This window comes from Octodon degus, unplaced genomic scaffold, assembly GCF_000260255.1.
Source record: "Octodon degus isolate 3935 unplaced genomic scaffold, OctDeg1.0 scaffold00093, whole genome shotgun sequence".
NCBI classification, from domain to species: domain Eukaryota; kingdom Metazoa; phylum Chordata; class Mammalia; order Rodentia; family Octodontidae; genus Octodon; species Octodon degus.
The window spans coordinates 4,848,695-4,860,139 of record NW_004524669.1 but is presented as its reverse complement, the minus strand read 5'-3'; the positions used below and the strand labels follow the sequence as shown (position 1 = coordinate 4,860,139).

General features: G+C 49.8%; 1 protein-coding gene across 1 annotated transcript; it reads left to right on the top strand.

Moving 5' to 3' along the window:
• Positions 1 to 1,152: 1,152 nt before the first annotated feature.
• On the top strand, positions 1,153 to 9,106 carry LOC101586409 (keratin, type II cytoskeletal 74). Its single transcript, XM_004638000.2, has 10 exons — positions 1,153 to 1,623; positions 2,247 to 2,461; positions 2,803 to 2,863; positions 3,343 to 3,438; positions 4,089 to 4,253; positions 5,724 to 5,849; positions 7,222 to 7,442; positions 8,145 to 8,179; positions 8,639 to 8,806; positions 9,063 to 9,106. Exons 1-10 carry the CDS (start codon positions 1,153 to 1,155, stop codon positions 9,104 to 9,106), a joined length of 1,602 nt encoding a protein of 533 aa, XP_004638057.2.
• Positions 9,107 to 11,445: the final 2,339 nt, after the last annotated feature.

Below are 11,445 nucleotides of genomic sequence, written 5' to 3'. Positions count from 1 at the left end.
CCCCCGACTCCCGGCAGTGAGAGCAGCTATTTGCTTCCTTCTGCCTGATCCAAACAAATCAGGATCCTCAGTGTGGTTATAGGTAGTGGTCAATGTCCTTTACTAAGGGTGGCTACCAGATACCTAGTTTCGAAATAATTTTTTTATCATTCGACTCTACCAGTAATAGCTGAGCTGTGGCATGCTGATGTCCTGATCCCAGAAGTGATGAGGAATTTGTCAGAACAAATGTGATCCCAGTAGCGAAACTTAGGGCTTCCCTGTGTCTGAGTAACGTCAGCCAAGGGTGTTCTACATAAAGAGAAATAAACTGAAGCCCAGTTCCCAAGATGGGACAGATGCTTTTATCCTGGAGAGAAAACCCACACAGAGAAAAGGCCAGCTGACTGAAAGAATTGTCACTGCTAAAACGACAGCTTCGAGGTCATCACAGCTCGGCCCTCTTGGGATGTATCCGCTAACCGCGGACAGCATGTCTGCAGGGGAACATTCAGATGCTGTGTGCTCATTTCCTCCCCCTTCTCGGTGTCCATTCCCCTGCTGGACAGCCGTGCTCTTTAGCATGACCCAGAAAGTGGCCTCCTGGACCTTGTTTCTGGATCCAGATGTTTAAGAACATCTTTTAAGAAGAACTGTTTCCTTTGTAAGTACTCCTTAGCACCAGCACCCCAGTTCCCTATTAAGGCTGGATCTCGAGGAGACGGTTCTTTGGGGAAGAAGCCTGGGGGGCTCAGATGAGCCCTCCTTGGACAAATGCAGGCATTTCACCTGCCCCTTGCTGATAAGGAAAGAGGAGGCAGTGCTGGAAAAATAAGGCAAGGAGATCTCTGCAGTGGATAACATGGCAAGTCCCTAATTAGAAAGCACAGATAAACTCCAAATTAGACAAATGTAGTGTGCAAGGGCAGCATATTCTACCTGCTATCAAGAGGCCTTCCTTGCTGCAAAGGACTTAGAGATCTCTGTAGTGCAGATTGCCCCTTGCCTGTAGCCCTTTAGCAAGGCAGGAGATAATACAGAGAGACACCCTCTTCCGGTGTCCCAGGCTCAGCAGAGATAAAAGGAGGAGGCAGCACTCTGACTCCTCAGGACTTGCGCTCTCCAGACCTGAGTGACTGCATTTCTCTAGCTCTGCCTGTTCTATCTACCACCATGAGTTGGCAACTGAACAGCAACCCCAGCGGTTACAAGGGCAACTTCAGTGTGCATTCTGCAGTGGTGCCAAGGAAGGCGAAGTGTGGTGTGGCCTCTTACCATGCTCCTGGCCAACGGGGTGGGGCTGGTTTCAGCAGCCGGAGCCTCTACAGTCTTGGAGGGAATCAGCATGTTTCCTTCCATGTGGCCAACAGTGGTATTTGGGCTGGAGGATACAGCTCTGAGCATGGCACTGGGTATGGAGGCAGCCAGCCCAGAGGCTTTGCTGGTAGCATGTTTGGCAGCTTGGCCCTGGCACCAGGGTGTCTGTCTGTGTGCCCACCTAGGGGCATCCACCGAGTCACTGTTAACAAGAACCTCCTGGCTCCCCTCAATATGGAGCTGGACCCTGAGATCCAGAAAGTGCGGGCCCAAGAGCGGGAGCAGATCAAGTTGCTGAATGACAAGTTTGCATCCTTCATTGACAAGGTGGGTTTTTAGGAGCAGGAAAAGGCAAGCCAATTGGATAGGAGCAGCCCCCATGCTCCCTCAGCATGGGCTGGACAGTGTGTATATCGGGTGTTGCTGGGGTTCTGGAAGGGCTTTCTCATCATAAAGAGGGAGGTGGGATTTGCATGATAGGTAGAACACAGGAACAAATAAATGATTGTAGTTTCTAGGTATTTTTACATAGCAGGGTAGGAACCTGGGTAGATGATAGTGCTTCCTTAAGAAAGTAACAGGCTTCTGGAGGACATCTGGTTAGATCCCTGGCTTTCTACAGAACATGAAGAGCTGAGAGAAGGAAGTAGTGAAGGGTAGGCTCATAGCATAGAAAGAAACATAGCTGAGACATAAAAGAACATCTCCTCTGACCAGGATCAGGCAATAGAAGACAGTTGTGAGGTCTGCCCCTTGGTGAGGTTTTAGAAGGTTGAAGTATGAGCACTTGGATTAATCAGGATTTCATTGGTAGCAGATGCCAAGTGCAGAGCACCAGAAGTTGACCCAAGTAACTCAGGAAGCCCACTTACTCAGAGGAGTCAGCGGTGCATTCCCCAGGGCATGATGGCATCAATGTGGTTCCAGATGGATGTTGGTTTGGGTTCCAGGTGCGCTTCCTGGAGCAGCAGAACCAGGTGCTGCAGACCAAGTGGGAGCTGCTGCAGCAGCTGGACCTGAACAACTGCAGGCAGAACCTGGAGCCCATTTACGAGGGCCACATCAGCAGCCTGCGGAAGCAGCTACAGATGCTGTCTGGGGACAGGGTGAGGCTGGACTCAGAGCTCAGGAGCATGAGGGACATGGTGGAGGACTACAAAAAGAGGTGAGCATGTGCCGCCAGGGGGTCACTAGTCCTGCATATGATCTCTTGGCTATATTTTAGGAGAGTGAGGAGCAAGTTCCAGAGTCACGAGCTCAGGCACCCTTCTAGAGTTGTGGCCGAGAGGCCCATTCTACTCGATGAGAGGTCATTGGCTAGGGCATAATGGGTAGGCTGCAGTGAGGCAAACCAGGGTCTTCTGATTCCCACTACTGGGTCTCAGATCTCACCCCAAGGGGATGATACTGGGCACCCTGCAGCCTGTGTGTCTGCCCAACTAGTAGGAAAAGCTTACTTGACCCACGAGTCTGAAGTCTCTTTCCACATTCTCTTCCTACTCACAGATACGAGGTGGAGATTAATCAGCGCACAGAGGCTGAGAATGAATTTGTGGTGCTCAAGAAGGTAGGGAGAGAAGAATCTCTTCACATCCCCATCCTGAATAACTCTGCACAGGGCTTCAGCCCAGGCCACCAGGTGGGGCCTAGGGCCTGGGGGTGGGTGGCACCAGGTCCTGGCCTCTAGTGAGTTAGAGAAGAAAGACACATACCTAGGAAATATACGGAGACGAACAGGTGAGAATTCTGGTCTGGGACTTGGAGCCCCCTAAATAACCCTCCTCTTCCTATGTGACATAAGGAGTCTCAGTACCTTTTTGGGATTATGTTCTCCAGGTATAATAGAAGACAGTCCTTCTTCTCCTTTTACTATTCCCAAAGAGCCTGTGAGTTTGAGAGTAAATTGATGTTAAATGACCGTTCATCAATATCCTTCCACCTGTGGTCAAAGCCCGCAAGACAGATGGCTTTGGGGCCAGGGCTAGGGGCAGTGCAGCTCATGGGAGCAGGGTCAGTTGACTAACGGTGCTTGGTGTCACTTGACAGGATACAGATGCAGCCTACATAGCCAGGGTGGAGCTTCAGGCCAAGGTGGACTCTCTGGACAAAGACATGAAGTTCCTCAAGTGTCTGCATGATGCGGTGAGGCTGCTTCTAGCCCCCATTCTTTTGCCTTTTTCCATCCAAGGGCTTCACCTGAATTGCATTGAGGGATGCCAACAGGAGGGATTTATGGTTGACACAGAAGACCTGTGAATGGAAAAGTGACAATTCTGGCCCTCGATGACTGGAAACATAGGCCCTTGTCCTGGGAGGCCACGTACATAGGGCATAATTAATCTGGGCCATGGTAGAAGGCTTGCTCATAGGCAGGACAAAGTGGTCCTATGAGGTCCTGCTGAGGCACAGCTTCTTGGGTCCTGTGGAGCTGTGGGAAATGCCTTCCTCCTGCTGAGCACCTCCCACAGCCTTTCTGAGCTCCATCTCCAGCCCTCCTTTTCACATTCACTGGAATCACCTGTGCTACCTTTCCATCTCAGGTATTTTCCCAAATACCTGCGAAAATGAATTTAGGAGGAAAAACATTACTTGGCCTCACACTTTCTAAGGGTTCAGTCCATGGTTGATTAGCTCTGTTGCTTTGGACCTGAGTGGCACAGGACGCCGTGATGGAAGTATATGGTACAGGAGACCTGTGCATCCTGGTGACACCTTCTTCTAGGGATCACTGGCCTAGAGGACTGATGGGGCCAATCAGGGGAACTTGGGTCTGTCTTCATCTCCCCACTCAGGAGATTGACCAACTCCAGACTCATACAAGTGAGACTTCTGTCATCCTGTCCATGGACAATAACCGGGACCTGGACCTGGACAGTATCATCACTGAGGTCCGCACCCACTATGAGGACATCACCCAGAAGAGCAAGACTGAGGCTGAGGCACTGTACCAGACCAAGGTGGGCATGGGATGAGTCTTCTTTCTTCCTGGGTAGTGTCACCTCCACCAGTGAATGCGACAAATGCTGCTGTAGATGTGCTGAATGAAAAATACTTCTCAGCATAAAGTCTTATGAAAGATAAATCAGAAAACTGGTACAGATGGACATATCCAGAAAAGAGGAAGAGACAGGGGTAAGAACGGAAGTGCAAAACAAGACACTACTGGGAATAGGGGCAAGCTGTCTGTGGGTAGGACCATCACATACAGAGGGCAGGGTCACTATGCATAAACTCAGGTTTGGTGGGGATCAATAGGGGACCCCCGGATCTCTTTTCCGGTAAGTACAGGAGGACTTCCAAGAGAGTAGAATTCTAGAGTGTTCTTAGCAATGGAGTTAGGCTTTGGGGGAAGGCCCTCTGGGGGACCATAAGGAAACCCTTTATCCGGGCATTCTCTAGGACCCTCGAGCCCTCCTTTTCACATTCATTGGAATCAGCTGTTCTACCTTTCCATCTCAGGTATTTTCCCAAACACCTGCGAAAATGAATTTAGGAGGAAAAACATTTTTTGGGCTCACACTTTCTAAGGGTTCAGTCCATGGTTGATTAGCTCTGTTGCTTTGGACCTGAGTGGCACAGGACACCGTGATGGAAGTATATGGTACAGAAGGCCTCTCACCTGCTAATGACCAGGAGCAGAGAGGAAGAGGAGGGGCAGGGCTCCAGCATTCCCCTCAAGGCCACACCCAGAATGATCTAACTTCCTTCTTTTAGGCTTGACCTGAAAATTCCACAACTTCTCAATAGGGCCAAGCTGAAGACTAAGCATGAGCACATAAACCTTTAGGGGGTCCAGTACAGATCCAAACCATAACACTGCCAACAGCCAGGACAGTGGGTACTTCACCCTCACTCCCCTCCTATCACTTGTTCCCTGCCCATTGCCACATCATTTCCTCTTTTCCAAATGATTAAACATGTGGAAAGGAGATACCACCAGTGCTACCAATTCTGCCCACAGCCTTCTGCCCTCAACAGCACACAAGCCCCGGGGCTTCCTTCCTCTCTGCTCCTAGTAAGTGCTGCAGGAGAATGCAAGTGAGATGAGCAGGGATCATACCTAGCTTGTCACTACTAGGTCTCCATTCCTGGGGCAGAAATGGGGCTGCAGAAGATGTCACTCTATGTGGCAAATAAGAAGGACAGCATCAGATCTTTGCTCACATTGGGGTGAGCCTGAAAGATATGACCTGCAACTTTTTCTACCCAGCCTAGGAAGGATTGTAGACCAGGGTCTGAGACAAGAGGGAGAGCAGACAGATTCTGCTTAGAGAATATAGTGGACTTCTTGGCCTGAGCCAGAAGGGGACCCAGTACTGACTCTACCACTTCCTGTTGTGGTCCTCCTGGCTCATTTACCCATGGAAGGATCTTCCCAGGACTTCTTACCTTGTCTTATCACCCTTTTCTCCCTTCTATAATACTAGATCCAGGAGCTGCAGCTAGCAGCTGGCCGGCATGGAGATGACCTCAAACATACCAGGAATAAGATGTCAGAGCTGAGTCAGCCCATCCAGAAGATCCGCTGTGACATCATCAGTGTGAAGCGGCAGGTGAGCCATGGCCTCATGGAGTGGGCTGAAACTCAGTTTCCTTTTCTGTGATGGGTACACAGGGCTCCACCTTTTGGGAAGAAGCAAGTCTCCCCTCTGGGTGTTAGAGGTCTCTGGGCTATGCACAGCCCCTCTTCCACTCCCTGCCTTGATGCCCTACCAAGATTAGGAAGTTGCAAGCCCATTCTTTGGACTCCCCAGTAGACAAGTAGGGCACATGGGCTGGAGAGGAGAAGTGATTTGCCTAAGATTACTATATGGTCATCAGCAGGGTCAAAATTTGAATCTCGTGTCCTGTTGCTCAGATTTCTTCTCTGGCTAACAAATGTGGCCTGCATCCCTTGAGATGTACCTCTTGGAGAGTGGGCCTTGTGTCTCCTCCTCCTGCTGCCATGATATGTGTGTGTGTGTGTGTGTGTGTGTGTGTGTGTGTGTATGCACATGGGGCATGTGTCAGGGCCCTCTATAACAATCCTTTCCCCTCAGGTTGTGGCTTATCCTGGGGATGAATTGTCACAATAACAGGTTGATGCTCTCGTGTTCCTCTGTCCTGTGCCATGGACCACCTATACTTATGCATACCTTACCTGAAAGCAGAAAATCCAATATTGCATCAGTGAGGAGTGAGTTTAGAGTCTAAAGGAGCCTTTGTGGGACTTCCCAAAGAACCAGGTCAACCTTGCCAGTGAGAGAACTGCCAAATCAACAGTTCTCCTTCCTGTGCCCCCCAACTTCCAAGTCACATGGAGTGTGCCACAGGGACGGCACTAAGACTCCACGTGGACCGTCCCCTCATCCCCAAGCACTTAGAACCATAGTGCCCCTAGGTGTTCACCAGAGTCTAGTTCTGAGGTTGTAGCTGTAAGTAGCTTCTTTCTAGGGGAAGAATATTCCCTTTCAAGCTAGATGTAGGGGCATTATCAGATCCTCCTGCAGTGTGCTAGAGGAAGCCAGACACATGTCCTCCTGGCACTAACAGGAGGAAAGCTCCAGCCTAGAGAGATATCCTTCAGCAGAAATCCACCCGTAGGACCCTTGGCTTGCTGTGTGAATCTTAAGGGTGGTTCAGCTGGAGTCTCAGGCACAGTTTTCTGGATCTGGTGTAACCTAGCATCATCTGTGGCCCCCAACTGCAGGCACTAGACAGCTTTGCAAACATTGAAGTTTTTTACTGACCTCATGAAATGCAAGTATTCCATCCTTTCTCATGCCAACTTTTTGAAATGTTCACCTGTAATGGATCACAGCAGACCCTCAAGTTGTGGTACTGGTTTTGCAGCTCTTACAGAAACCTTAGATCTCATCAGTAAACTGACAGAGTTCTGATCTAAACATTATTTTACGTTGAGTCTCCTTGTTCTCTGTCCCTTAGTGCTCCAATCTGGAGACAGCTATTGCTGATGCTGAGCAGCGAGGGGACAGTGCCCTCAAGGATGCCTGGACCAAAGTGGATGAGCTGGAGGGTGCCCTGCGCCAGGCCAAGGATGAGCTGTCCCGGCTGCTGCGTGAGTACCAGGAGCTCATGAGCCTGAAGCTGGCCTTGGACGTGGAGATCGCTACCTACCGCAAGCTGCTGGAGAGTGAGGAGTGCAGGTGAGGGGTGGAGGGAGCACTGTGGTGCTAAGGGAGAAGGTGACTGAGGGTTTTCCCATCTAGCTGAGGGGTCACTGGAATCTGGGACAAGAGAAACAACAGCACTGATGACCCAAGGAGGGAGGGAGACAAGGGTGGACAGGTGAACTCAGCTGCAGCTTCCTGCGAGGGATGTCAGATGCAGGCTGTGAGCACAGGTGGCCGCGCATGGTGCCATCAGCAGAACCCTCAGTCACCTGGGGATCATTACTGCATATGCCACATAGTAGCTTCATGGTACTGGGAAATCACATAATGTCTCTACATTTTCATCGGGAATATGGAGGGTTTTTTTTTCTACAGTGATTTAGGAGAAGATCTACAGGGTCTCACTATGGAGATGGACTTGTAGTGATTCTCCTGTTTTCAGTCTCCCAAGTGCTGGGAGCGCACCACCACACGCAGTCTCAGTCACCATCTCAGCAGGCGCCCAGGACAGGGCTGGCATGGCACCCTGGGGATTGAACTTTGGCCGCTGCGCTCTGCCTAAGCAGGTGCTTTAGTCTGCTGAGCTATCAGGCTGGCCCTGAAAATGGAGGCTTTTATCTCAACTTTGTGTTATGAGGCTGGATTAAAATAATGTATGCAAAAGTCAGAACCTTTGAAAGTTAGCTGAACCTAGACACATCTCCAGGTTTTATCCTGTCATTTTCTGTCTTGCAGGATGTCCGGTGAGAATCCATCCTCTGTGAGAATCTGTGAGTATCTTCAAGGAGAGGGGTTGGATTGGGAAAGTGAAGGACCCTGGGACACAGCAGTGCCACCTCCACACATTGTCTCACTTTACCAGGAGTTTCTACTGATGCTTTGCGAAGGTTGTCTGGCTTCAGAGGAAACTCTTTCCCTTTTGTTCCCTGGCAAGAGTGACTGAACTGATACCCCTCTCCCTGTTGTCTCTCCCCTGGGGTACTCATGTAGAGAAATGGTTGGAAAGAAGGACTTTTCTAGGTTGTCTAAGAAGGCGGGACCTACATGGTCTTCTTTTCCCTAAAAGTCTGGTACACAACAAGGTCTCTGTTATCTCTGTTGTATTTCCTGGTTGCTGAGGGTTGTAATGGGATTAATTAGGGTATCCTTAGAGACAGCAATTACCACAAGTTTTGTCACCTTTTGTTGATACCTGCCTCTCCTTCCCCTGTCTTACCCTTGCTTCTTAGCTGTCATTAGCAGCAGTGGCTATGGCCACCACCCCAGCTCCAGGAGAACCGACCTTGAGGTCAGCAGTGCAGCCATCAAACATGGAAGCCCCAGAAGTGGCCAGACCAAGACTCAAGGGGCACAAGCAAAAGACCCCAAGGACTCTCAAGACCGGAGTGTCCCAGCCGGTGCCCTAGCCAGGAAGACTGATAAGGCCATCTGCCCACTCATCTCAGCACCTGGAAGAAGGGACACCTTAGGCACGTCCCAAAGATGCCTGCTCTCCCAAGTCCTCCATTCCTGATTTCGGGACTGGCCACAATATGCCCAACTCTCTGCATCATGGGGTATCTTACATTCAAGTTCTGATTGACACAGTCACCCTCTTGTGCCAATAAGTCCTGTGTAAACTTCATGACTTCTCTTTTTCCTTGCTGCCTTCAGCTAGCAGGAGGCTTTGGAAACACAAGTCATCATCACCTTCTTAGCCTTGAAAACCTGTGATCATGACTAGAGAGAGAAGGAGAGAAGAGAGGAGGTTTGTTCTATGTGGAGGTCAAGTTCTCAATTATTTGAGGTTTTACTGCCCTTCAAAGCATGATGGGGTGAATCAGCACCATATAACCAAAAGGAAAGATGTTACACAGCCTTTCTCTGTCCCACCAGACAGCTCTTTGCAGGTGACTCCATAATGGAGTGCTGGGTTCATTCTCAGATCATGAGATGCACACATATTCTCAAAGGAAAATTGGGGATTTTCTGTCATCTTGTACCAGCCACCCATTCCCCTTTTGTCATCAATAACTACTTTTATAATCAAGCACCTACTGTGCACCAAGAAGCTTATATGCATCCCCCTAATTCCCATCCAATCCTTCAAGGAAGGTAAGATCAGCACCCTTTGGGCAGACAGGGAGTCTGAGTCTCTGAGAGCTGCAGAACTTGTCTCAGTTACCCACCTTTGTGCCAACTCAGGCCAGCTGACTCTGGGGACCGTGCTCTTTCCATTATGTGTCAGTGCCTTTTTTTGTAGAGACAATAGCAAATCCATGATTCTTGGTGGCGGGCCTCAGGGAACTTGGTCAGGACTGTGGGATGTGGCTGGTCTTTGGTCTTCTCTCTGTCTGTGTCTTACAGTGGCTTCTGACTCTTAGTTCCTAGAGCCACAAATCCAGTGAACAGGCTTGATCTTCTCTCCATGTGGTGCCACCCAGCCAGAAGTCGTGGCTCCTGGTGTAAATATTTCTGGGAATAGCCCCATCTAGTCCCTCCCTTGCTAAATTAAGGGCACTGAATTTCTGTTTTATATTCAATAAATTACCCTGGAGTGGTGTCAGATATGCGCTCTGTCAGTTTCTGCAAATGTTCCACCATCTTAAAGATGACCTCTCCCTACCCTAATCCTGCGATGTGCACAGCCTTAGGGACCCTCGCCAAAGAGGCTGCACAGGAGGTGGCCTCAGGCTGCAGAAAGGGGTTCACACCTGCACTTGTGCAAACCTGGGACAGGCGGGCTAGAGCAGCAGTGCTGAGAAGTGGCCATGGCGGCGAAGCCGAGTCAGGGAAGCTTCCTGGAAAAAGAAAGAAAATAAAATAGTCAGAAAGATGGGCACCTGAGTTCCTGGAGAGAGAGTTTAAATCGTGCTGCCACAGGGGGAATGGGCTCAAGCATTGTGTACTTATTTATGAGGGACAGGAACTCTCTAATTTTTTGAAGCCAGTAGTAGGGCTTGCTGGATTTTCAAAGCTGTTGGCTTTTTCTGGCAGTAGTTAGCTTTCTAATCATTTTTTGTGCTTCAAATTTGCTCAAGATGCTTGCCCCTGCAGGTCTTAGGACAATAGGATTGGGCCTTGGGAGGGCATGGCCTTCACTTCAATCACTGTGCCTTTCATATTATTTTTTCATACTACAAATGATAAGTAAATAAGTATCAACAGTCAGCACAAGTTCAAAACCAGCCACCAACCCCTAGGATTGAGGAATGGCTGGGTGACTTCCTCTACTATGGTGCTTATCAGGAGGGGCATGGTGGCACGTGTGCAACACGTGTGGCAGTGGCCCGTGACTTCATGATCAGTGCAGCAGGCAATAGGAACAACGTGTGCTCGGGACGGCTTTAACCAAGAGGTGGGGCAAAGGGCTATTTTCTTGGGCCCTGGTGACCCGGTAGTTCTTGGGGCCTCAGTCATATCAGGAAGGGCTTTTGTCTATCACAAAAGAATCACTGATGCCAGGAGGTGGGTCTGGCATGCTGACCTGTAGGCTGCCAGGCTCTACACCAGTGGAGGGAAAGCACCATCGTGGGCAGGTGTCCTCCTCCACAGCCACACTGCCTCTCCCATACCACCGCCTTCCTGAAGGACACTGGAGTCTAAGGCCAGTCACAGGCCTGCAGTTTCAGGAACGATGGCTGGTTGGGAACTCAGGCCTGGAGCAAGGGAGAATGTGGGAGGGGTGTCCTCGAACAGGACTAGGAGTAGTGCTCACTCAAGAGTCATCATGGGGTCACGGAGATGGCTTAGTGGAATAAGCGTTTCCCTGGCAAGTGCAAGGGACTGAGTTTAATTCCTGGTTCTGCCAAAAAAAAAAAAAAAAAAAAAAAAAAAAAAGAAGAAGAAGAAGAGCCGTCAGAGCCTGCTTGCAGTCCAGGGACTGTGAGCTGGCACAAAAAGTCAAATCTCTTTCTCGAACCAGAGAGGGGGCAGCCATGTGCCTTTCATATATTAAGACATCTTCTGTGTGTGCCCTGATGCAGTAAACATTGGGAAACATGTAGCCAAGGCATCTGGTGGGCTTTCTGTCCACACGATTTCTGATACTTCTGCT

Excerpts from the sequence above, each read along its gene's own strand:
- LOC101586409 (XM_004638000.2), top strand. The coding sequence starts at position 1,153 with ATGAGTTGGCAACTGAACAGCAACCCCAGCGGTTACAAGGGCAACTTC. Across the intron at positions 1,624-2,246 it reads TTGCATCCTTCATTGACAAG|GTGCGCTTCCTGGAGCAGCA; the intron begins GTGGGTTTTTAG and ends TTTGGGTTCCAG. Across the intron at positions 4,254-5,723 it reads AGGCACTGTACCAGACCAAG|ATCCAGGAGCTGCAGCTAGC; the intron begins GTGGGCATGGGA and ends CTATAATACTAG.